Source organism: Drosophila takahashii, chromosome X (assembly GCF_030179915.1).
Source record: "Drosophila takahashii strain IR98-3 E-12201 chromosome X, DtakHiC1v2, whole genome shotgun sequence".
NCBI lineage: Eukaryota > Metazoa > Arthropoda > Insecta > Diptera > Drosophilidae > Drosophila > Drosophila takahashii.
In genome coordinates this window covers 3,205,814-3,230,238 of record NC_091683.1, presented here as the reverse complement: position 1 = coordinate 3,230,238, position 24,425 = coordinate 3,205,814, and the positions used below count along the sequence as shown (strand labels likewise).

The following is a 24,425-nucleotide window of genomic DNA, read 5'->3' as shown; positions in this document are numbered from 1 at the left end:
TTTGTTTTCCCAAGAGCTGTATGCATAGATATATTTGGCAGAACAATAACACAAACGAAACTGTTTTCTAAATCCTTTCTTTTTATTATTTATTCGGTTAAGTAGTCTTGTGAGCTTAAGATGAAATTTATGATTTCTAGGTAAATTTAATTAAATTAACTAAAAAGTTATAAAAACGTTTCGTTTATGTAACTGATTAATACTGAAAGTTACAATAGTTTAAGAAAACACCTAAAAAGGTGAACTAAAAGTATGCTACGTTATATTTGAATTCCAGAAGTCACCTTTTAGGCTACTTTTTAAGGGGTTTCAAATCTCTAGAGATCTAATATTCATATACTTATAAGTACCCACGATCAGCATGATGGTGGATGCAAATTTGTATATAGATATAAGATGCAAATGCGTTGTCTCCCCGTTATTTTCGTGGCTTAGTTGAGATTCTGGGGCCTTCAAGGTCGAAATTTTTGATGAAAATGAGTTTATTGTTTGGACAGGGGGCATTAGCGGCCGTCGCGTCCATGTGGGCGCTGTGAAAAATAAAAACGATCACGAAAACGAAAACGACAGCGAAAACACCTCAGCCGCAGCGGCAGCGTTGATGATCACCGATGATGATTGTCATTTTATTTTCGTAATTCATGATTAAATCTATAATTATTTGGATGGGGGGCTCTACTGTCGTTGCCCGCGATGGAATTTGGGATGAAAAATAGGCGATACAAAAGAAGAAAAATCATATTGCACATTGTATACCAAATGTTTTTTCATCGCTTAATCTTATATCTTATGTAGTTGCAATACTTAATGGTCTTTGTAACCGGGTCGCATTTATTTCATTTTTATTCCCGCTCCGTAAAAGGACCTCTGTTGGAATCGGAATCGGAATCGGGAGATGACTGCCAATGTCACAGGCCTGAGTCATTTTTGCATTTGTTTACAAACAAACCGAGGCGGAGTGGGTAGTTTGGATAGCCACACTTGGAGAAATATATTAACTTTATAATTTAAATGAAATATTTCATATTTCCTTGTTCAAAATGTATATTTCACATCATAACTTACTATACCTATATTTTTTCTGTGTGCATCTGGGACGCCAACGTTTGCCGCCCACTCTGTCGAATATTTGGATTTATCGACTCTGCACATTGGGCGGAATTGCCTTTCTCGATTTAAAGTCTTATAATGATGAGCTCGGGATGTAAATATGGGATTAATATCAAAATGATGTCAGTCACCTTGCATTAACTCGTTTTTTGCCAGTGCAATTGCACCCAAAAAAAAAACCGAAAGTTTACAGTTAATACGCGTTGTATTAAAAGTATACTACAGCTAGTATCAAACTGTCAGTATTAATTTAAAACTAAATAATGTAAGGAGCAGACTCAATAGTGTTAACTTAAGACTAAATAGTGTTAAGTTTATGTCCTGAGTTTAATTTCTATACCGAAGTTTTCGGTTTTCGTTCCTGGTGTGAAGCCAGGATGCTCTGGTTTGGAACCTGGACATTTCGAACAGAAAAAGTGTTACCGCTTTTTAATGCTATTCGGACGCGTTAGTATTTTAAGGGTTTTACATTAGTGTATTTTGTAAACGACGCTGCGGTCTGTTTAAGGTTTGTTTGTGAAAATTACTTGTGAAAATTTTAATATTTGCTTATTTTGGGCTTATTTGAAATGTAAGTACATTTAAATTGTGTCTTAGTCCATAACTAATGAGTAAATTCTTTTCTTTTTACTGACACCACCTTGAATTGCGCTCCAGATGCCGGGAAACTAAGGATCTTGCAATTGGCTTGCATTTTTTCTGACCGCGGCCAGCGCAATGTTAACTTCAATATCAGCGTCCTCGACCAAGATTTGTTATTCATCTGGACGGCGTTCACTCTGGAGATGATCAGCGACATAAGCGGTAAAACGGCATTTGCCCAAATATGCATACATACGTACATATTTTGTACATGTATTGTATATATATTATTCGTTAAATTAAAAATTACCTTCAGTAATTTAGAAAAATGTAAAAAATATGTTTTATAATATATGAAAAGTACAAAACAACATTTTTTAAATTTTGTCTCTTTAATACGGGGGGTATAATAGTTATACTGGCATTATCTAAATAGTATACAAAATAAACTAGCAGCCTGAATTTCAGTACACTGAGTGAGTATAAACTGTATACTCGTTAGTTTAAACTTGACAACTTCGAAAGTTTCATTTTTATACTTTCGAAGTCCATTAGTTTAATACTCAGAGTATCGAGAAATTTTTGACACTCAATAGTTTACTTTTAATGTAGAAATAGTTTACTTTCTATGATCATTTTTTTTTGGGTGTGTACTTAAAAGCAAGAAATATGAGTATATTTAGATAATATCACCGATTTGTGAGCAATTCGACCAACTGTGCACCGCTCTAACGTTCAGCTCGATTCCTAAAACGGTAGGAAGCGTTGATCTCGAACCGGTTAACACGACGACCGCTTACAGTGCCATTTGCACACCTACTTCCACAGACACTTTGGCTTTGGAAGCTTCCACCCACTCTAAGTACATTCACACTACGTCAGATAGTAACTGTTTGCCTCCAAATAGGCTGGGAATAGTTTGCACTCGGCGGGGGGATGGGATGCAGGCCCCAGTTCGAGGAACTCACTTTCGAGTAGTAGTCATGATTGAACGGCTCCCACGCAAGATTTATATGCGAATTTTTAATTTCGCCATTGAAGCATACGTACATGCACTTATATAGTTGGCTTCTCTTGAAACGAGACAAGTTAGTCAATTGATGAATTAATTTTAGCCGATTAAAGGACTTTCAGATATGCAACATTAATTCGAATAAATTTAATACCTGATAACAAAGGATATTTCTTCGTACTATCGTATCCTATGCAAACATTCTAGTTTCTGGCAGGCTAGAATTACCAAGGGTAGGGTATCCGGGTGTCCAGGTGGCAACTCCCGCTCTCCCACTTTCCTCCTCTCCCACTCTCCCACTTATTGGCCATCCCATTCAGACCTTTGGGCGAGAGAGCGCCTGCTGCTTCTTCTTCCACTGTGTGGGGCAAATGATGGAGCTCCCGCTCTCTGGGGCTCTCTCTTCCGCTCTCTTCGTGCTCTTGGACTGCGGTTGCGGTAAACGGTTGCTATAAAAGCAAAAAGCAAAGGAGAATGCAAAACAGTCGAGAATTTGAAACGCGGCTAACTGTGCGACACTCAAACATCCACGTCCAAGAAACAACAACCAACAACCCCACACACTCTCAGTACTCAGTGAGAACTCAGCAAACGTCTCGAGGTCTAAATACATATAGAAAACACATCGTATTCCCCGATTTTTTTTTGGTTCTTGGTTGCTCCGTCGATTAGCAAGTGAACAATAAGCTCGAAAGCGCGTCGAGCAGAACAGCAGCAACCACCAAATAGCAAATAAACCAAATAACCACCGCACACATAAAAATGGCCGAGGCTAACAAGAGGAATATCCCCATCAAGCTGGGCGACTTCAGCGTCATCGATACGGAGTTCAGCAATATCCGCGAGCGCTTCGACTCCGAGATGCGAAAAATGGAGGAGGAGATGGCCAAGTTCCGCCACGAGCTGATGAACCGCGAGGCCAACTTCTTCGAGTCCACCAGGTGAGGATTAAGTGATGATTCCGGTTAGGAACTAGGGGTTATTCCTAGAGGATGATTTCTTGAGGGATAGAAATCCATCCGCTTGATTCATCCCACAGTTCTAATAGTTATAGGCTCTAAATATAGAGGAACACATCTTGCCACATCGCCTTCTGGTCTGGAGCACTTCATAGCTGTATAATATACACACCAGAAACCAAAACAGGGCCGATTTGCGCCCCAGATACAATATATTTCTTGCCGTCGCTCTGGGGGAGGATGAGTCACGAGTTCTAAATTCTCCGCCGCTGTCTCCGGCCAAGAAAACACATGTGTATCCGCCCGCCACCCGCAAGTAATCCCCATCCCCCAACCCCCAACCCAATTTATGCAACCGTTATGTGGGGCATAACGGAATTTCGAGAATTTTGAAAATCACCTGTGCCAAGACTTTTTGGTAGTGTGTCTACACTATACATAAGCAGAAATATTCTTCATAATAAGATAAGATATTCAAATCTCTACCATATCGGTGATATTTGATAGCAGATCTATTTTGAAAGGAAAAGTATGGGAATTGATCATCGATGGCATATGGACCATGTTTTTGTTACACATGTTTTTCGAAATTCCGAAATATTTGTATCTTTTACTAGAAGTTAGCCATTAATCCATCAGAATCTTGAAAGAATGACTGACACTATTTTTACATGTTTTCTATGTAGTTTTATTGTCCAAATTAGTGATTAATAAACAAACAATGCCCGAGGCATATGGCAAATATTGCGTAGCCGTCGCGGTTGCGCGTCTCGTTAGACCCTCGAATCTCCAATCTCGAATCTCCAATCTCGAGTTAAGTTGCGTGGGCGCCTGTTTTGGTTGCTATTGGAACGACCCCGGCCAATGACGTAATATTGTTGTTGTTGGCTTCACCATGGTCGCCACTGCATTTGCATGGCCACAACACAACAACAGAAAGTTTTCCATGAAAGTTGGGACTCCCTTTCCCAGCTGTATAACTTTGCCCATATGAAGCTAAAGTTGGCAATTTGAAGGAAATTAACCCAAATTGGTTCCCCCCAACCGAACCACACCTGCAACTTTTAGCCACACACTTTTATTAAACGTAAATACACACAGGGCAAAGATTGCTAGCATATCGTGTGTTGATGGGTGGTTATTGCTTGGATCGGCTTGGATCAGTTTGGTATTTAGATTGATATTGATTCGATTGGCTTGCCAGTGACTTCAGCCTATACTAAACATTCAATTCAATCAGATTATCCCACCCATAATGGCCCCTTCTTGCTCACTGTCCACCACACATCGTCCATCGCGACCTTTGACATATCTGCCACCATGGCTATAGCGTGTCGACGATTAATGCGCTGCGTGATATCTTCTGAATGACTCAGCGCTGAATAAGCACCTCAAAACAACCTCAGGAACCTTCATTCCTATTCCTTCCACCAAATTATCCAATTTTCCCAGCGACTGAGATGTTCGACCGGTCGGTTTTGCCCCATCTTCTCCTAATATTCGAATAAAAATAATTAAATGTGAAAAAACAACAATTAGCTTCTGTAGAAATATGCAATTTGACGCCAAAAACTGTTTGGGGCCATTTGTTTATATCATTTGCATATATCTTTGTATACTAAAGAAGGTTCGGTTAGACTGTAAACCGCACTTTTATGATGGCACCTCCTCATTGAATATCTGCAGATATTTTAAGATACATTTTTTATTGCAATTGAAAGGAAAATGGTACGATTATCCCAGGGATCGGCTTGTGTATATAATATGTACAGATATATATTGGCCAGGCCAGGTATGATGTGAGAACACAATACTAGCTAGTAAACACAGGCAATACCATCGATCTGTTGAATTTATAGACTCATTAATCGGCCTTGCGCAATTTAAACAAATGAGTACGCTATGATCATGCACAAACATGTATTTATATTTATCATGCAAATAGCGAATAGCTGTGCGAAAAGCTTTCAGTTGAGATGAGCACATACAGCGGCGATTTAGTTGCCAATATTGGTTGGCTGGATGCTGATAATTTGAATGGGCAACGGACGAGGATGATATCATGTCAATTTTTAGCTATTGCGCTGCAATCGGACTGCGGATCGATGACAAAGCTGCGATCGTTGCCGGTAATCGATATTTTAATTCGGCATTCGGCATTTGTTCAGCAAACAACAAAAGAGAGCCATTTTGTTTGCGCTCGTTTCGATTCGTTTCGTTCTCATTTCTTGTGTCTGTGCTTATTTCTGTTTCTTCTTTAGTTTCCCTTCGTTTGGCTTTTCAATAACGAAAAAATATGCATGACATCATTGTCATCAGATGCCAGTGAGATATAGCCGCACACATATGGACATGCATACACATGCACGAACGTGTGCTGGCAAACAGAGAGAGAGGGAGAGAGAGAAGAGAGTGCCTGAGAGGAAGTAGGAGTGGGAGAGCAGGTGCCAACTCTTCTTCTTCCACTTGTAGCCCCCACAAAAGAAACTTTGCCCAGGCTAACGGTTATTGGTACTTATCACTGATTTCTCTCCCACGGGCGATCAACTCCCCCCTCCCCCAGCACCTGGAGAACCTGAGAAACGCCGCAAGGTCGCCAGTGGCCCACGCACGCTCACGTTTCGGCTTCGATTGATAAGCTCCCTCAGCTTTTTTTTTAGCGTGGAGCGCCAGTTGATGGCCGCTTATCAAAGAGTCTCACACGCACACTCATGCACGATTTGCTGCGACACGTTCACCGGTTTAACGGTCGATCAAAAGCCCCCCCCTCTGTACATTAAGGTGGACCAAAAAGATACCAAGCTGAGAAACTAATTTATCTATTAGTAATTGTATTAATATGTATATTTACCTTTTACCTAACTTAATATATATATCTTTTTCCTCTATTTTTCTCTTTTCTCTTTCTTGCCGCTTGGAAAACATTAAACAACCGCAATTATTTCCATACTATTATAATCTCCTCTCCTCTCTAAAAAAAAAGTTCTACTAAAAAAACAACAACTACCAGGTACAAAAACGTAGAAAGTTTACCAACTAAACTTTTATTTTTGTGTTTTACCCTTAACATTTCCTTTTCTACACAACCCCTTATTTTTGGTAACTTACTTTTTATTTGTTTAGTTTAATTGCAATACCCGCACATAATCACGAACTAAACAAATATAACCGCTACACGGAACTCACTCAATTCATAGCATGTTTTTCTGAAAATCTCAATTAAATATTATGATAGGTAGATGGTATTGGGGGTAGAAGTTTTCTGAAGAAGTTTTCTGGAGATAAATAAATAGATATTTCTTTCCACAAAATGAAATTGTTAGCTTAACAGTAAAATTTTGATTTCGTTTTTAAGTTTTTAATAATATATCGCTCTATTTGAGTGACAGCTGAGTCACGATTCTCGAGGGTGTTATTTTAAGGACCATTTGAGAATTTATTTATAAATGCAGGCGGTCTAAGCAGTTTTGAACCACGACTTATAGCTTTGGGTGTTTATATGATGATACGAGCAAAGATACATTCATATGTATTTCCCTTGTGTGTAGGACCTTAAAATAGAATGCTTGTAATGCAGACATATGGACAGCTGCTTCCCTTTGGATCTCTAGTACATGGGGATCTGAAGCGGAAGTGAGATCTATTATTAGGCGGGCGAGCATCGCGGCTTCATTTGAGTTGGGTTCTCCGACCGGTGATCAGTTACATCCTAGAGCAGCTTCAGAATGGAGGCCTTTACGCGCACTCTGCAAAATACGTTTCGTAGCACCAAGAGAACCAAAACCACGACTACTACTACCACCACCACCAACTCCTCCACCAGGTTCCGCCCAGCACTCTTGATTTCACTTATAATCCTTCTGTTTTTTGGTTTAAGTTTTAAGTTTTTTTTGGGAACTTTTTAATTTCAACATTTTCCCGACTTTTCTTGCAGCTCAACGACAAACTCGGCTCTGCCATCCCGAATCCCGAAGCAACAGAACTACGTCTCCGACATTAGCTCACCCTTGATACAGGTAAGGAAATGGTATAACTAAATATATAGATTTATTTACAAATGATTCCATTTGCAGGATGAGGGCGACAACAAAGTGCTGAAGCTGCGATTCGATGTCAGCCAGTATGCCCCCGAGGAAATTGTGGTGAAGACCGTCGATCAGAAACTATTGGTATGTAAAATCGAGATCTACAAATCAAAAACTATGATAATAACATTTATAAATTCCATTTGCTTAGGTGCACGCCAAGCACGAGGAGAAGTCGGACACAAAGAGCGTGTACAGGGAGTACAACCGGGAGTTCCTGCTGCCCAAGGGCGTCAATCCCGAGTCCATCCGTTCGTCCTTGAGCAAGGACGGCGTCCTGACCGTCGACGCCCCCCTGCCAGCACTCACCGCCGGCGAGACACTGATTCCCATTGCGCACAAGTGAAGTGATCCCCAGTAATCCCAGATCCCAGTTATCGCAGTTATCCACTCACCAATCAATCAATCAATCAACCAATCAATCACCATTGCCCCAGGAGTAGAGGACGTAGAAGGACGATTAAGGAGGAGGAGTTGATGTCTAAGATCAGATTAAATCATACACACCATTGAGTTTAATCCAATCCTATCTAAATGATTAATTTTTTTTTGGTTCTGACTTAAAGCTAAAATACTATGTTACTGACTTACTACTCATTAACTTAAATATAATTCAAATTACTATTAAATTTGATTAATTTAATTCATATTTATAATTTTCGCATTAAACGTAATCAATTTTGTCGTAGCCGTCCCCGCATTGGTTTTCCTTTCCCCTCTTGCTCCCATCGAAAAATAAATCAAGATTTAAGATCCAGCTGAGTCGATTTTGATCAGTTCAATCAAGGCTAATTCCGGCTTGAGAACGATTTATACTTGATTTTGGTTGGTTGTGAATTTGCAATAACATTTTTTGAATGTGATTGAAAGTGCATTTTTACTGGGGAACAAGAGTTTTGAATTTGAAAGCAAGGTTTGGTAAGTACTTAAATAATAAGCACAAAACTAGGGTCCACCCTAATGAACATGTTGACTTAGCTTGATGTCTCAGTTCAAACATTTTTCTCAGCTTAGTGTTCGTGTCGAGAAACAAACTTTTGCTCAGATATATTGTGTTGTGTGCGGCACGAAATTACCAAATTGTCGGCGCTGCCCAGGGATGTCTTTCCCGAAGACCGGAGGAGGTCCTGTCTTTCAGCAATCAAACCGCTTGTGAAAAACATAGAAAAAAAAATTTTTTTTTTACTAAGTAAAGTAAAAACAATTGAATTAAGATGCCGCCGCAGCTGGAGTCCCAAAGTGGAGGTAGTGACGAGGATGAGGAGGGCAGACGATTGGAGTACCAAGAGTTGGATCCGTTGCGGCTGACCACACTGATCCTGAGCTCGGATCCGCGGTACCGAATCAAGCCAATGCAACAGGTGGTCTCCGCACTCATCGGCGGCCTCATCACGACCTTTGTGGGTGAGTAGGGGGTAGTTCCTTAGCTATGTTAGACCTCCTCTAATCCGAGATCCAATCAGTAACGCCCCTGGAGGTGGTGAAGACCCGGGTGCAGACCCAGCACGCCATCCGCCAGCGACCGACTGTCTCCAGGCTCTGCTACGTCTTCCACAATGGCCTGATGACCCACGTTTGCCGCTCCAGCGATATTTGCATACCGAAACCGGGCCGGGACCCCCGAAATCTTCAGCCCCTGCGCGGCGCCATGGTGAGTTAGGGGTTAAGTGGGTTAAGGTCCACCCTAGATCTAGGATTGGCTGTAGGGGGATTTGTTGTTGCTTACTTTTTAAATATCACATCCTTTTGTAGGGGGTGGTATATATTAGAGCTTAAAAATTATCGATATTTTCGATAATTTGACATTATTGATTCGATAATATCGATGTTTTGTATATATCCCCCTAAATATCATATATTCAGTACTCTACCCTTTTGTATGTCATGTATCTTCGTATCTAGGACGCGTTTGTCAAGATTGTTTGCAGCAGTGGTCTGAGCGGCCTGTGGGCGGGCCTCAGTCCCACTTTGGTCTCGGCCCTGCCCTCGACGATTATCTACTTCGTGACCTACGAGTACCTCAAGAATTCGCTGACCCAAATCTACTTGGACTCGCACAAATTTGAGGCGGAGGCCGAGCAAGTGCCCGGCGCCAATGGCGGGGATCCTTTGGACCTGGCCACCAGGAGTCGGAATGTGAACGCCAATGCCCAGGTGGTGCCCAGTGAACCGCTGCCCTGCTACGTGCCCATGGCCTCGGGCATCTGCTCGCGCACCATTGTTGTGACGGCCATCACTCCCATTGAGATGGTGCGCATCAAGATGCAGTCCGAGGTTACGATGACCTACTCGGAGCTGTGGCGCGTGCTGCGCTCGCTGATCCGCCAGCACGGCATCCTGGGGCTGTGGCGGGGCTGGCCGCCCACGGTGATGCGGGACGCCCCCTTTTCGGGTACCTATTGGGCGGCATACGAGGGGATGAAGCGGGCCTTCGGCGTCACGGAGCCCAGCTTCCTCTTCAGCTTCCTCACGGGCGCCGTCGCCGGAGCGGTGGGTGAGCAGTAGAGCTTGAAAAGTATCGACATTTCGATAATTTCGATATTTTTTATAAGAATTATTTATCGGAAACATCGATCTTTTAAAAACGTTTTATTTTAAACATAGTTTTTATAATTTTCCTTGAAAACATCGATATTATCGATATGATTTTGAAAAAATATCGATATTTTTCAAGCTCTAGTGAGCGTCTTAAATAACCTATAATCATAATTATTATTATAATCATTTACAGGTTGCTACCTTTGTGACCATGCCCTTTGACCTGATCACCACCCACACCCAGATTGAGTTGGGTCAGGATGTGCTCTACGAGGAGGTGGGAGCGGCGGGATCGGGATCGGCAGCGGGAGCAGGTCCTGCGCCAAGGACCGCGACTACTACTACTGCCATTTCCAGGCCGTCGATGTTTTCACGGCTGCGCCACATCTACCGGCAGCAGGGTGTCCGGGGCCTCTACGTCGGCGTGGTGCCGCGCATGCTCCGTGTTGTTCCCGCCTGCGCCATCATGATCTCCACGTTCGAGTACAGCAAGTCGTTCTTCTTCCACTACAACCTGGATCTCCAGGAAGCGGGTAGGTGTTATCTTATCTTATTATTTTAAGAAAGTATTTCTGTGATAGTTTCTGAACTTATTTTCAAACCATTAGAGATCCAATTAATTTAAAATATTTTTTTAATGCAAGTGCTCTGAAAGGATAAATTCCAATCCTACGATAGCTTTACAGTTTTCGAATTGCTAAGTGCCGTTTTCTCGTCCGCTTGTTAAAATTAAAGGAAGCTTTAGACTCTTATTTCGCTTACGATTTCAAGGTTTTAACCCTACTTTAAATTTAACGAACGGACGAAAAAAGGACCTAAATGTTTTGAATTTTGAATAGGGGCTTCCCCCTACACCCACACGCTTGCTTTTCGATAACACCGCTGCACCGATAGCTGTTCCGATAGTATCGATAGTATCAGCTAGCAACAGCTGATCGCCATGGGCATGGAGCAGAACATACGAGCACGGTGTTTTATTTTGGACCTGGAAACTATTTCACAATGAGCGGGGGGCTTGCCTAATTGCCGATCCGAGCTCACAGTCGACATAAAACACAGTGCACACAGTCAGCTCATCTCATCACATCCATATCACCTTTAAATCACCCACATAATCGCAGCCTACCGGGGCTCCCAGTGATCGGAAGAGCAAGTGCATCCCGCCATGGCGAAGAGGGAGGTCTGCGCCCACTTTGCGGCTGCCAGCGCGGCACTGGCGGCGACTCCCAGCCAGAACCAGTCAAAGGCCACGATGACGGACCCGCGCTTTCGCATACGACCGCTGCAGCAAGTGGCATCCGCCTGCACCGGCGCCATGGTGACCGCCTGCTTCAGTAAGTCACCCTAAGCTAACCGTAAGCTCAATTACTATCCCATCCTTTCCAGTGACTCCGCTGGATGTGATCAAGACCCGGCTGCAGGCCCAGCAGCAGGCGCTGCTTTCGAATAAGTGCTTCCTCTACTGCAATGGCTTAATGGATCACATCTGCCCCTGCGGCCCGGACACGCCCAATCCGGCAGTCGCCAAGCCCGCTCCCCGCTTTTCTGGCACCATTGTGAGTAGCTACTCAAAAGGAGATTCAAAATAACCCACTTACTCTGACCATTTCAGGACGCATTCATCAAGATCAGCCGCACTGAGGGCGTCGGCTCGCTGTGGTCTGGACTCAGCCCCACGCTCATCTCGGCCCTGCCCTCCACGATCATCTACTTCGTGGCCTACGAGCAGTTCAAGGCGCGCTTCACCGACATCCATTACAAGTATGTAATGGCCGGCAAAGGGGCGCGCGACATTCCACTAGCTATTCCCATTTTGGTGCCGCTGCTGGCCGGCGTATCGGCGCGCATATTGGCCGTCACCTGTGTCAGTCCCGTCGAGCTGATCCGCACCAAGATGCAGTCGCAGCGCATGACGCACGCCGAGATGTTCGGCACCATTCGCCAGGTGGTCCAGTCGCAGGGCATTTTGGGTCTGTGGCGCGGCCTGCCGCCCACCATTCTGCGGGATGTGCCCTTTTCGGGCATCTACTGGACCTGCTACGAGTACCTCAAGAGCTCCTTCGGCGTGGTGGAGCCCACCTTCAGCTTTAGCTTTGCGGCAGGAGCAATTTCGGGATCGGTGAGCTAGGCTTGAGGTTTCTTTAAACAAAGATTCGTAATTGGTTATTTGTTTTTTCCTATCCAGGTGGCCGCCACCATCACCACGCCCTTCGATGTGGTGAAAACGCACGAGCAGATCGAGTTCGGCGAGAAGTTCATATTCTCAGGTAGGCCCAATGCTGTTCAGCTTGCAGCTGCAAGCAGATCCTCCATTGACAATGGTTCGGTTTGCATCACGGCAGATAATCCACCATCCAAGCAACAGCAGCAGGCGGCCACCAAGTCGGTGGCGGTGCGGCTGGCCAGCATTTACCGCCTGGGCGGACTGCCCGCGATCTTCTCCGGTTTGGGGCCGCGACTCTTCAAGGTGGCGCCCGCGTGTGCCATCATGATTTCGTCCTTTGAGTACGGCAAGTCCTTCTTCTACCACTACAACATAGATCAGCACAAGCGGAGCAACCAGGCGGTGGCCCAGGAATCGGAACCGGGATCCTGAACTCCTGCTGATAGCTACGGCCTTTGTCGACGTGAAAACCCCCCTGTAAATGTGTACATTAATGCCAAAGTTGCCAGGAAATCGGTGGGCAGGCATCTCGTCTGCTGAGTTTGGCGAGCCCGTCCAAATTGTTAAATTGTAGTGAAATAAAATTCTTGTTTTTCCTGGTTCAAAAACACACAACAAACAAGCTGCTGGCCATTCCTAACCAGCTTAAGCGGATAAACGGAAGCAAGAGGAAACTGGAAACACGTTTTTGTATTTTATTTTGAAATTCAGACCCAAAAACTATGTATGTTTGAAGAAAGCACAACGCACAATATCCAAAGTTATTTCTAAAAATAATGGGGTTGAAAAGGAAATAAGTTTAAAAAAAGGAGTTAATAAAATACGTAATCCGTTTTTTTGAAAAATATTTGATTTCATATTTTGTTATTACCTTAAAAAAAGTTAGCATAAAAATAATCTAATTTTAATTAGTTTTAAATAATTATTGAAACCAATTTAAACAAAATTATTTTCATAAAATATTGAGTTGCAAATGAAATATATTTTTCATTACATAAAAAAAGAAAAAAACAGTTTTATATTTTTCTGTTACCTTAAAACCCATAAAAATTTACTTATTTTTTTAAACGATTTTGAATTGGCGCCTAATTTGCTGATCGAAAGCAACTCGTCGATCAACGATAACTTTCCCGAACATATGTTGCGTGCTATCGATACACGCAGCCAGGCAACACGTGCGTTCTTGTTTTGTATTTTTGTGTTGTTTGAGCATCGTAATTCCCGAAATGAGTGAAGCCGCCCCAGAAACAGCGCCGCCCAAGACGCCGGCGAAGGCCAAGAAGGCGGCGAAGCCCGAGAACAGCATTCCCCGTGGCCAGCCCAAGTCCAACCGGCCGTGGAAGACGCCCAAACAGAAGTAAGTGGTCCTCTAATCACTCTAATCTATCCATCCATCCTACAACCTTCTCCTTCTCTTGAAGATTCAGCAAGATCAAGAAGACCATTAACCGTGCGACGTTCGAGAAGAAGGCCGCTCTGCGCGACGAGCTGCGCTACATCAAGGAGCGCTCCAAGGAGATCAAGACGAAGCGCAAGGAGGACGCCGTCCAGAAGCATCAGCGTCGCGTGGAGAACGCCGAGCGGCGGCTGGCCAACGAGCGCCGCTCGGAGGTCGTCCAGGTGATCAAGAATCCCGCCAAGCTGAAGCGCATGAAGAAGAAGGCGATGCGCATGATCCAGAAAAGGGACACCAGCCAGGTGAAGGTGGTCTAAGCGAACGGGGTCCTAAAGTTAACTTGTATTTTTTTCACTAAATAAATCTAGTTTTAATTCAAATAACATTTTATATATGTATTTAGTACAAACGAATTTAGCTTATCTTATAGGCTAGTTTAACAAATTTACATAGTAATCCAAGGCAGCCTCATTCTCAGCCTGTCCGTTTCTCTGTTCACCCCGCCACCTTGTTAATATCTCCTTCCGCTTGTTGTTTAATCTACTGCCCGCCAGTTGCTTCTCCTTCACATCATTGAGCAGCTCTTTAATACGCGCTCGCAGGAGAAGATCCAGTTTGTGGATGAGTGTCTGTTCCTGCGCAGGCTGCCTGCTGTTTGTAGACGATGGCGATGACTCCTTTGCAGGTAGTGAATTAATAAAATCAAGTATAGCATCCTTATCATTTAGGTTGTGGATTGTTAAACTGTTTCGTTCCCAGGCCTCGCAGCCTGGGGCCTCCAGTCGCTCGTTCATCTGCCTAATCACAGCCGCCGGCACTCGGAAACCGCCGCTTCTCTTGGAGTTCTTCGTCAGGCAGACGTCCAGCGAACTGGCGATGTGTAGCTGACCGTAGATGCAGCCATTACTGCGGCGACACAGCTGCTGCAGCTGTTGGCGCATGCTGCGGTAGTAAAAGTTGTCGTCGCACAAGATTAGAATGTGTTTTCCACTGCTGCTAAAGGCAATGCGCTGTATTTGAGCCGGCCAAATGGTGTCTGCTTGAATAGCGGCTATGAGTTGTTCTAGTAGGTTAAGGATAAGCCCGCGCTGCTCCTTGTAGGGCAGTCGGATGTCCAGGAAATCGTCGTAGCACAGGTGAACAATGTGGCGAAAGTGGAGGAGGGCAGCCTGTTGGCCTAGCAGCCAGGTGCAAAGCGTGGATTTGCCCGCTCCTGGCAGGCCGATCAGAGCAACTAGGCAAATGCACTGCATATCAGGAGAAGAGGGTAATAGGTTGTTTGTGGTGTTGTAGAGAAGGGGGCTGTGTGGTTGCCGCGATTAGCTGTCCAGGATGGAGAACAGCAGCTGCGGATTCTGCTGCTACATGGACAGGTTGCCGGCGACGGGCGGTTGGACGGGAGTGAGCACTGTGGTGGTGGCGGCGGCCGCCTCTTTCAGTCGCTGCTCCTTCTGCTGCTGCTCCAACTTGCGGGCGTTCTCCTCCACCTCCTCCACGCGCTTGGCATTAATCGTCGTCTGCACATCCACATAGACCTTCATCATATTCTGATTGAAGCGGGCGAACTTGGTGACGCACCTGTCCACGCACATGTCCTGGAAATCAGAGGATTGGTTAGTCCAGAGGATGACCCAGCTATAGACTCACCTCCTGGCCGCCCAGGTCGCGCTGGCTGAGATTATCCACGCATCGGCTGAAGCACAGTTCCGTCACTTTGTTGTATAAGGTGAGAAAGTCCTTGAGCTGGAAGACATGCAAGGTGGGCGTGGTGGGTGGTGGGCGGTGGGAAGGGTTCACCTGCAGACTTACGTTACGCAAATTGGGATCCATCGGGCGAGCGGGCTGGTGTTTTCATACAGCAATTACACAATTTAATTTTTTAACTTTACTTTCAACCACCCGATACCGATTCACCTGTTATCGATGAGCAATTATGTGTGATATATCGGTGTTTAAACGATTACCATGTGCAATCGATACTAAGGTAATCGAACTCAAAACTTTCTAAAGATTTTGCGGTTTTTCAATCATAATTTAGTTAAACAAAGGACTAGTGCTAAAAAAAAATGACTGTTTTGAATAGCTAATGACCTAAACTAACGATTCCCATCACTTTCAGGGAAATTTATTTTTTGATCAATTTTCACTTTTTTGATAAGGGGTAACATCACGATTTTTTACGAAAAATTACGAAAATTAAAAATTTTTAGATTTGAATGCCAATCGTTAGGGAATTAAATTACGAGTTCAACAAGGTATAACATTCCATATTTGGATCACTATTTCCATTATTACGGCCAAAAAACTGATATTTTAGGGTTAAAAATATGGATTCGAATTTTCGGCGAAAAAATACTTTTTTGTATGGTTTTTTGGTCGTAATTTCGACAAATTAAGGCGCACAGCTAAAAGAACGACTGTTTTGGGCAGCTAACGACCTAAACTAACGATCCCCATCTCTTTCTGGAAAATTTATTTTTTGATCAATTTTTGTATTTTTGATCACAACTTTAAAAAAAAAATTACAAAATTTTAAAAATTCTAGGTTTAAATGCCAATCGTTAGGGAATTAAAACACGAGTTCAACAAGGTACGACATTCCATATTTGGATCATTATTTCCGTTGTTATGGCCAAAATACTGATATTTTAGGGAGGAAAGTATGGATTCGAATTTTCGACGAAAATTAAGATTTTTTCGTTTTGGATAGATCAAGGCCAATAGTTGAAAGACCGACTGTTTTGAACAGCTAACAACCCAATCCCTTTCGGAAAAATTATATTTTCCACCAACTTTCGAATTTTTGATAAATTAGAAATTAGAAATATTACTCGAAGTAATAGAATATATTTTTAATTTAATTATGTTTTGTATTGCAAATAAAGATATAATCTATAATTTCTTTTTAGAGCACCTAAGTGGCCTGAGTACCCTCGGGATTGGCGCCATCGGCCGTTGCAGGACGACTCTCGCAGCTGTCCTCGCCGCTGCTGGTCGTGGAGGCGCCTTCCTCCGGCGAGGTCTTCACCGCCTCATCCGCCTCCTGCTGGGCATCCGCTAGATTGCCGGCGTCCGCCTTGCTGCTCTCCTCGGGATCTCCTCCCTTTTTGTTCTGCAAAATTCGATCTTAATTATCCTCTGGATAATAGATGATCCTGTGTAGGATGTCCTACTTTCTTGCGCTTCTTGGGCTTCTCCGCCTTGACGGCGTGCAGTTCCTCCTCCTCCTGCAGGGCGGACTTGTAGTTGGCCGGAAAGAACTGGGTGGCCTCCTTGTGGCCCATCACCGAGTTGTTGCTGACGTAGCTGGGACCGTAGGCCATCAGAGTGGGAATGGTGGGACTGTTGACCACCTTGTTGACCTTCAAAACGATCTTGTCGGTGCTGTATGAAAAATATTATAGGTATTATTATATTTAATAACTTTTAACTTACGGCACATAGGGCTTGGCATTGTACTTATCCACCGAGTTGGCTATGAACACCGCCGTCTGTGGATTGTCGCCGTTGAAGAAGCCGTAGAGCGGAATATCCTCGCGACATGTCTCGAGGAGCAGGGCCAGGTCCTTCTTCTTGTAGGCGTCGAAGATCATCACGATGTGCGGGGGCTCGGGCACAGGATCTGGCGGCAGGAAGGTCGAGGTCTGGGCCCGAAAGTAGGTGTAGATGAGGGCTGCATGGGTGCGCTGGTCACTGGGCACCCAGATCGGAGGTATCCGGATGGTCTTGGTCTTCTTCTGATCGCTCTTGGAGGCTGGAGGCGGGGCCTCTTCCGTTTCCTGTTCCGCCTCCTGTTCTTCCTCCTCTTTGCCTTCCCCTAGATTTTCGCTCTTAATCTCGGGCAGCTGCTCAGCATCCTGGTCCTCCTCCGATGGCTCTAATAAATTAGAAAGCAGAACAAGAGAAAACGCTACAGTCATACGGACAGACAAACGGACAAAGGGACATACGGACAGACGGACAAACGGACATACGGACATGGCTAAATCGACCCGGCTAGTGATCCTAATCAAGAATATATATAAAAAGAACCATCTCACCTGGCTCCGGAATTTCCACTGCATACGGACAGACAAACGGACAAACGAACATACGGACAAACGGACATACGGACAAACAGACATACGGACATGGCTAAATCGACCCGGCTGGTGATCCTAATCAAAAATATATATAAAAACCACACTCTCACCTGGCTCCGGAATCTCCACGCTCACCTCCAGCGGCACTATCATGGGCGGCACGGTGATCTCCTCCTCGTTGAACTCATCGGGCGGCTTGATGGTCTCCTTGGTCAGCTCGTGGGCGTACTGGCGGAGCACGGTGGGCGGTGTGCCGAGCACCTCCTCGACCTTCCAGAAGCACATGAGCAGCTCCTTGTCGTAGAGCAGTTGGATGACCTCCGGCGCCAAGGGATTCTCGGCCGCAAAGTTCACCGTCGCCATGTCGCTGGGCAGAATGGCGAAGACCTTGCGGTCCTTGCACTGGATCTTCAGGGGATCGGCGGGCTCCGAGAGCTTCTTGAACATGTCGCGATTAACCTGCGGTCCGAACACCGTGATCCCGATATCCGGCAGGTTGGCCATGATGCAGTCGGTGACGCTGTGCAGATACTCCAGCCTCTTGCGCCTGCTCTCCGCCAGCTCGATCTCCTCGGCCAGGCGCAGCGCCTTGTTGCGCACCTCCAGCTGCTCCAGCTCCATCGGCTGCAGCTCGGTGATCTCGTAGCTCACGTGCGACTCCTTGGCCATCGTCGACTGCAGCATCCGGGTGATCATGGCCACCAGCTTGGGCACGTCCGTGCCGAACATGATGTTGATTGCCTTGCCATTCTGAAATGTTCAAAGTTTCAAAATTATTCTTTATTTCACTAGAAAAACTTTTTAACAACCTAAACCAACAATCCACATAACTTTCAGGAAAATGTAATTTTTTGACCAATTTTCAATGTTCTTTTGCGGTTTTTCAATCATATTTCAGTCAAACAAAGGCGCACAGATAAGAGAATGACTGTTTTGAGCAGCTAATAACCTAAGCTAACGAACCCCATCACTTTCTGGAAAATTTATTTTTTGATCAATTTTCACTTTTTTGATAAGGGGTAACACACAATTTTTTGCGAAAAATGACAAAATTTAAAAAATGTTAGGTTGAAATGTCAATTGTTAGGGAATTTAATCACGAGTTCAACAAGGTACGGCATTCCACATTTGGATCATTATTTCCAATGTTACGTACAAAAAACGGATATTTTAAGGTTGAAAATATGGACTCAAATTTTCGACAAAACAATACTTTTTTGTATGGTTTTTTGGTCGTAATTTCGACAAATCAAGGCCCACAGCTAAAAGAATGACAGTTTTGAGCAGCTAACAACCTAAACTAACGATCCCCATCTCTTTCTGGGAAATTTATTTTTTGATCAATTTTCACTTTTTTGATAAGGGGTTAAACCTGACTTCTTATGGCAGAAAATATGGACTACTATTTTAGGCAAAAAAAGACCTTTTAAGCAAATTTTAAGAATCCAATTTTAAATGTAATGCTAAATTGATTGGAAAATTAGTAAATTGCAAATTGGTACCATAGTAGAGAAAAATATATAGGTTTTTAGGGTGTCTACTTTTAGAAACTAAAAAAATCAATATGTTTTATCCCTAGACGGCTAAAAATAAACCGGTTATAACTCACCGTAACGAACATCCAGGTCGGTTCGCTCTTCTTGTTGAATCGCTTCAGGGAGGATATGGAACCCGCCTTGCACTAGGGTTTTCGAAGATAGTAAGTAGTATTCTTATGCCCTGACTTATGGGGAGTCTTACGATGGCCAACTGCAGGTTATCGCCTCCCAATTCGAGCTTGATCTTCCGCAGGCTGCCCACCATTCCCAGGCACGGTCCGCACCATTCGGAGTATATGTCGAGTACTGTTGTAGTACAATATATATGCGTTACTGATCCCTCTATCTAATGTACTTACCCAGCAGTCCGGATCGCTGCAGGAACTTCTCGAACTCCTCGTCAGAGGCGAGGTCCGCCTGGAGCTGCTGGACTCCTCCCTTCTTCGCCATTTTTCGTTCACTGACTCACTTCACTTCACTTCAGCCATTAATCAGTTTCAGTTTCCGAACTGAACACCAGGTATTGATAAAACGCCGGTTGTCAAGCGAGAAAAGGCACGCAGGATTTGCCAACATCTCGCTGTATATATATGTATTTATGAGAAATCCTTATAAAGGGTACACTAAACCTTAAAAGGAACCCCAGGAAATGGTAATGTTAAAGTTAGGCCTAAAAAAAAGTAAAAAGTACGTCGCATTATATCATATTTTAAATACTTTAGACTTTTTTAACTTTAACATTATTATTCCTTACATAAACAATTTTTTTTGTTTAATTTTAAAAGCCATTAAGCTTTGTTTACAATTATTATTTAATTTCTTTTCCCCCCTTAAGGGTTATGGAGTTATGAACCATTTTCTTTCGGAAAAAACTTGATATATGCTTGATTGGATTTCACTTTAATATTTTGATAAATGATAAATGGGGTTTCTAGGTAACACAATAGTATAGTAATTGGGAATCGGCTGATAAAGTACTTCTAGGGTCGCTATATATTTATGTCTGCCGCGGAGGATAGTTCCATTTAATGATCGTGTCGCATTTGTCTGCGCAGCTCGCGCATTGTGATCTGCAAGAAACATTCGGCTGCGTTAGAGGATCGTGCTTGCGAGGATTGAGGATATTGGGATTTCAATATCATTATCATTATCAATATCAATATCATATCGATGGCGTTAGATACTGGTTGTCATTTACGTTGATGATGCCAACAAGTTGCTTACGTTATTTACCTTCAGAACTGTGGAACAATCGTTTTTCAAATACAGTTATTTACGCATCGGCTTAAGAAATCTTTAAATAATTTCAAAGTCAATAGAATTATCGAAAAATTTGTAACGGGGGGGTGGGGCAGACATACGACTTTTACATTATTTTTACGGGTTTTACAGGTTTACAGATTAGTTTTGTGGGTAGGATATGCATGTTGTAAATATTGCGGGGGTGGAATTTCGATTCGGTTCGAGGGTTCGCAAGCAAGGACACCGGTTGCGGATTATTTACATAACTAATTTAACTAGAACTCCTGTTAAAAAGTGGTGGATCGTGGATCGGGGGATCGGTTAGACATAAATGCGATTGCGGGCGCTACTGGGTTGATCTATCGTATCAATTCATATCTATATCTTCCAGTCGTACAGGCTGCGTGTACGGAATGACCGACTTCTTGTTCACGTCCCTCGATAAGGCCTTTCGCATGTCTGTTTATTTTGAAAAGAAAAGAAAAGTCAGTATATAAGTTGGTAAGGTATTATAGGTAACCTCACCGTAGGCATCCTCATCCTGGTCGCCGGAGTAGTACTCGAGTATGGTGCGGTAGATGATGTAGCCGAGATTTGTGTACATGTTGATCGCCACCTGGTTGCTCTTCCGCACAAACAGATCCACAAAGTAGGCCCGCTTCCTGGAAGTACAGGTTAATTAGCAGGTTAACAATCTCTAGTTTATTGGTTACCCACTTTTCCGAGATGTCCTCCAGGAAGCTCATGAGCAGAGCGGCCAGGCCGAGTCGCCGGTAGTCGGGCGAGACCGTCAGCGCCGTCACATGGCCATGCCAGTTGTCCAGATGGCCCTCCACCTTGCCCATGACTACCGGAATGGGATGGTAAATATAGGGTAAATAGTATAGGGGATCTCTACTTACTGTAGCCCATTATTTGACCGCTGGGTGATTCGGCCAGCTGGAAGTACTCCGGCCACTTGGCCAGGTACTGCGTGTAGAAGGACAGCCCGTAGGTCTCCGTAAGTGGGTCAAAGTTTCTAGATGGAACAGTGCATCCATTCAAAAAATGTGCCTTTTTGCGTAAGTCCAGCCAACTCCTACTCACACATTGTTGAACTTGAAGAGGTCGTCGCAGGTGAAGGGTCGCAGCGTGGTCATTTTGTTTGTATAATTTATAATATTTACAATTTCCTATTAAATTCTAATTGTTTTTCCTAATCCAGATCCAGATCCACCGGGTGTGCAGTCGATAACATCGATGGCCAGCCTATCGATAGGCCTCTTCTTCTTTTTCTTCTTCTTCGATATTTGAATATTAAATATATCAGAGGATTTTTGTTTATTTTCGCGGAAATTTAAGCAAAAGTGTTTTTTAGTTAGATACTTCTTAAATTTAATAGTTTTTATCTGCAAAGATGTACTTTGAATCGAGCATTGAGGGGGATTAGAGGTATTTACATACACATGCTGACCTTGTCGATATATCTACACTATCGTTGGCTCCTTCCAGCTGGAATCGCATCACCTGGTCATGGAGCAGCCCCAGGCGAGACCCTCCTCCTCCTCGGCGGGGGGCAAACCGCAGGACTCGGGCGTCCTCACACGCGAGGACTTTGACGGCGGACCCGTGAGTATCGACGAGGTGGACACGGGCCTGTTTCTGGGTGAGATTTCGCCTCAATCATTCTTCAGCTCCAATTTAACTTAATCCTCCTCTACAGGCAACCTGACTGCGGCCACGCACATGGAGACGCTGCGCTCCTTCAAGATCACGCACATCCTCACGCTGGACTCGGTGCCCCTGCCGCAGCACATCCTGGAGGCCAGCTTCCTGACCACCAAGTACATACAGAGTAAGCAAATGGCTTCTCCATTGCAGCTCCCCCTTTCAATCCTTCCCTTCCAGTTGCCGACATGCCGCGCGAGGACATCCTGCAGCATCTGGAGGGCTGCGTGGACTTCATCAGCACCGCTTTGGCCCAGCAGGGCAACGTTCTGGTCCACTGCTACTTTGGCGTGAGTCGCAGCTCCTCCACGGTGATCGCCTACATGATGAAGCGTCACAACCTGGACTTCCTGCCCGCCTACGAGCTGGTCAAGTCCAAGCGCCGCTTCGTCCAGCCGAACGCGGGCTTCGTTAGCCAGCTGAAGCTCTTCCGTCGCATGGGCTGCAAGATCGATCCCAATTGCCAGCGCTACAAGATTCACCGGCTGCGCCTGGCCGGCGAGCAGATGCGCAAGGCCAAGATCCTGCCGCAGAGCTTCCACAGCGTCGTCCGTCCGGATCCGGATATCACGCGCGAGAACCCCGAGCCGATCGTCTTCCGCTGTCGTCGCTGCCGCCGCGTCCTGGCCTCCAAGTCGCACGTGCTGGAGCACAAGCCGCGTGACAGGGCGCCGCAGGAGAAAGAGGCTCCTGGCCAGGATCAGCCAGAGAATGCCATCGCACCGAATGCTCCGATGCTGGAGCAGCTGGCCGAGCGCCTACGCCAATCCTCGCTCGGTTCGCCCGGCCACGAGGCCACCAATGCCAACCAATGCCGCAGCATATTGTTTGTGGAGCCCATTGCCTGGATGCACCGCATCATGCTGAACACCCAGGGCCGGCTCTACTGTCCCAAGTGCGAGCAGAAGCTGGGCAACTTTAGCTGGATAAACGGTTGGTTATAGTCCTTTTCTTTAAGCTCCTTAGCTCATCATTTTAATTTACCTTTGCAGCCTGCAAGTGTCCCTGCGGCGAGACAATGACGCCTGCATTTTATCTCATACCTTCCAAGGTGGAGCTCTCCAAGGCCGTGCAGAATGTGCAGACCACAGTTTAGGAGCACGAAAAAGAGCGAGATGGCAATCCCTTGAAGGGAGCACGGAACCACATTGAAGGGCATGGAAATATGTTTATGTAGAGCGATCTAAGAACAACTGCATTCCTCGTTTTTTGTCCCTAACATGTGCTATTTTCATATGTTAAGAAAAGATGAAGGGGTAGCAAATTGTGCTTAGAACTCCCTACAAAGTATCATTATTTACCAACTGCATTGCTGAAAATCTCCACCAATCCGAGATATATAAAGTTATAATATACTTATAACAACAAATCATTTTTGTTCTCGATGGACTTGCCCATAAAATTATTCAATTGTAAACTAACATATCTCAGAAACCCACTTCGGATTCCATTTAATCGGCAAATATGCACTTTTCTTAAGCTAAGAAATAATCAAAAAATGGCAATATAACATTGAAAATGCAAGTTAAGTGAGATTTTGTGAAACAGTCGTTTCGTTAATTGTTTCATTTTACATAGGTATAGTTAGCCAATATATGTATTTGCCGATGTAATTAATTATACACCATGCCAGGCCATGATAATATGATACCAAATATCGATTTTTGCTGTTCCATATTTGCATTTGCATTTGCATAGCTTTTTGCATGTTACCAAAACACACAAACTATAAACTATAAATGTATTTTAGATATTTTAATCTTTTTGGAAAGCATTTTACGCAAAACGAAAATATTTTCAATGACAATATCTAAATTTACGCGATTAATAATGATTAATAATGTTATAATCAAAGACTTTGTCAGCCAATAACATTACCTGGCATTACCTTATCGATATTGATGTGCTTTGTTCAAGATCCATATATGATATGATATTATGTACTGTACGTAAATGAGTGTGTATTGATATTAAAGTCTAAAAATTGTTTGTTTTCCACACACACTTTAA

At 44.2% G+C, this 24,425-nt stretch overlaps 9 protein-coding genes across 14 annotated transcripts; 5 read left to right on the top strand and 4 right to left on the bottom strand.

Moving 5' to 3' along the window:
- The first annotated feature begins 3,167 nt into the window (after positions 1–3,167).
- On the top strand, positions 3,168–8,436 carry LOC108056116 (heat shock protein beta-1). Of its 2 annotated transcripts, XM_017139794.3 has the most exons (5): positions 3,168–3,645; positions 6,647–6,673; positions 7,598–7,679; positions 7,737–7,832; positions 7,900–8,436. In XM_017139794.3, the coding sequence occupies exons 1-5, from the start codon at positions 3,467–3,469 to the stop codon at positions 8,092–8,094; spliced, it is 579 nt and encodes a 192-aa protein (XP_016995283.1). In that variant the 5' UTR covers positions 3,168–3,466; the 3' UTR covers positions 8,095–8,436. The 2 variants fall into 2 exon arrangements, with proteins under 2 accessions (XP_016995283.1, XP_016995284.1); XM_017139795.3 differs by lacking the exon at positions 6,647–6,673 and having other exon boundaries at positions 3,170–3,645.
- A 312-nt stretch (positions 8,437–8,748) lies between these two features.
- Positions 8,749–11,548, top strand: Tyler (tyler). 2 transcript variants are annotated; one of them, XM_017139830.3, is made up of 5 exons: positions 8,750–9,152; positions 9,212–9,399; positions 9,651–10,238; positions 10,480–10,819; positions 11,408–11,548. In XM_017139830.3, the coding sequence occupies exons 1-5, from the start codon at positions 8,963–8,965 to the stop codon at positions 11,425–11,427; spliced, it is 1,326 nt and encodes a 441-aa protein (XP_016995319.2). In that variant the 5' UTR covers positions 8,750–8,962; the 3' UTR covers positions 11,428–11,548. The 2 variants fall into 2 exon arrangements, with proteins under 2 accessions (XP_070075005.1, XP_016995319.2); XM_070218904.1 differs by lacking the exon at positions 11,408–11,548 and having other exon boundaries at positions 8,749–9,152; positions 9,651–10,242; positions 10,480–10,645.
- Positions 11,452–13,133, top strand: Shawn (shawn). Of its 2 annotated transcripts, XM_017139833.2 has the most exons (5): positions 11,452–11,620; positions 11,673–11,842; positions 11,899–12,405; positions 12,472–12,553; positions 12,629–13,133. In XM_017139833.2, exons 1-5 carry the CDS (start codon positions 11,452–11,454, stop codon positions 12,880–12,882), a joined length of 1,182 nt encoding a protein of 393 aa, XP_016995322.2. In that variant the 3' UTR covers positions 12,883–13,133. The 2 variants fall into 2 exon arrangements, with proteins under 2 accessions (XP_016995322.2, XP_016995321.2); XM_017139832.3 differs by having other exon boundaries at positions 12,472–13,133.
- A 470-nt stretch (positions 13,134–13,603) lies between these two features.
- LOC108056143 (coiled-coil domain-containing protein 86) lies at positions 13,604–14,229 on the top strand. The gene is made up of 2 exons (XM_017139838.3): positions 13,604–13,807; positions 13,872–14,229. The coding sequence occupies exons 1-2, from the start codon at positions 13,677–13,679 to the stop codon at positions 14,161–14,163; spliced, it is 423 nt and encodes a 140-aa protein (XP_016995327.2). The 5' UTR covers positions 13,604–13,676; the 3' UTR covers positions 14,164–14,229.
- Pstk (Phosphoseryl tRNA kinase) lies at positions 14,215–15,099 on the bottom strand. The gene has a single exon (XM_017139837.3). It carries the CDS (start codon positions 15,097–15,099, stop codon positions 14,278–14,280), a length of 822 nt encoding a protein of 273 aa, XP_016995326.2. The 3' UTR covers positions 14,215–14,277.
- A 108-nt stretch (positions 15,100–15,207) lies between these two features.
- Tim9b (Translocase of inner membrane 9b) lies at positions 15,208–15,799 on the bottom strand. The gene is made up of 3 exons (XM_017139839.3): positions 15,656–15,799; positions 15,494–15,589; positions 15,208–15,441 (listed from the first exon to the last, which is right to left on the bottom strand). Exons 1-3 carry the CDS (start codon positions 15,674–15,676, stop codon positions 15,208–15,210), a joined length of 351 nt encoding a protein of 116 aa, XP_016995328.1. The 5' UTR covers positions 15,677–15,799.
- Positions 15,800–16,717: 918 nt separating this feature from the next.
- LOC108056135 (thioredoxin domain-containing protein 3 homolog) lies at positions 16,718–20,081 on the bottom strand. 2 transcript variants are annotated; one of them, XM_017139826.3, is made up of 7 exons: positions 19,826–20,079; positions 19,669–19,772; positions 19,538–19,609; positions 18,039–18,678; positions 17,282–17,723; positions 17,020–17,230; positions 16,718–16,958 (listed from the first exon to the last, which is right to left on the bottom strand). In XM_017139826.3, exons 1-7 carry the CDS (start codon positions 19,914–19,916, stop codon positions 16,761–16,763), a joined length of 1,758 nt encoding a protein of 585 aa, XP_016995315.2. In that variant the 5' UTR covers positions 19,917–20,079; the 3' UTR covers positions 16,718–16,760. The 2 variants fall into 2 exon arrangements, with proteins under 2 accessions (XP_016995315.2, XP_070074845.1); XM_070218744.1 differs by lacking the exons at positions 16,718–16,958; positions 17,020–17,230; positions 17,282–17,723 and adding an exon at positions 17,811–17,851 and having other exon boundaries at positions 18,064–18,678; positions 19,826–20,081.
- A 264-nt stretch (positions 20,082–20,345) lies between these two features.
- Naa20A (N-alpha-acetyltransferase 20 A) lies at positions 20,346–21,954 on the bottom strand. 2 transcript variants are annotated; one of them, XR_006412402.2, is made up of 6 exons: positions 21,795–21,954; positions 21,611–21,726; positions 21,426–21,555; positions 21,234–21,370; positions 20,700–21,167; positions 20,346–20,536 (listed from the first exon to the last, which is right to left on the bottom strand). XR_006412402.2 is itself a non-coding variant. In XM_017139828.3 (6 exons), exons 1-6 carry the CDS (start codon positions 21,845–21,847, stop codon positions 20,492–20,494), a joined length of 543 nt encoding a protein of 180 aa, XP_016995317.1. In that variant the 5' UTR covers positions 21,848–21,954; the 3' UTR covers positions 20,346–20,491. The 2 variants fall into 2 exon arrangements, 1 of the variants encoding a protein (XP_016995317.1); XM_017139828.3 differs by having other exon boundaries at positions 21,106–21,167.
- Positions 21,955–21,999: 45 nt separating this feature from the next.
- On the top strand, positions 22,000–24,415 carry MKP-4 (MAPK Phosphatase 4). The gene is made up of 5 exons (XM_017139711.3): positions 22,000–22,139; positions 22,200–22,353; positions 22,411–22,542; positions 22,596–23,348; positions 23,408–24,415. Exons 2-5 carry the CDS (start codon positions 22,221–22,223, stop codon positions 23,509–23,511), a joined length of 1,122 nt encoding a protein of 373 aa, XP_016995200.2. The 5' UTR covers positions 22,000–22,139; positions 22,200–22,220; the 3' UTR covers positions 23,512–24,415.
- Positions 24,416–24,425: the final 10 nt, after the last annotated feature.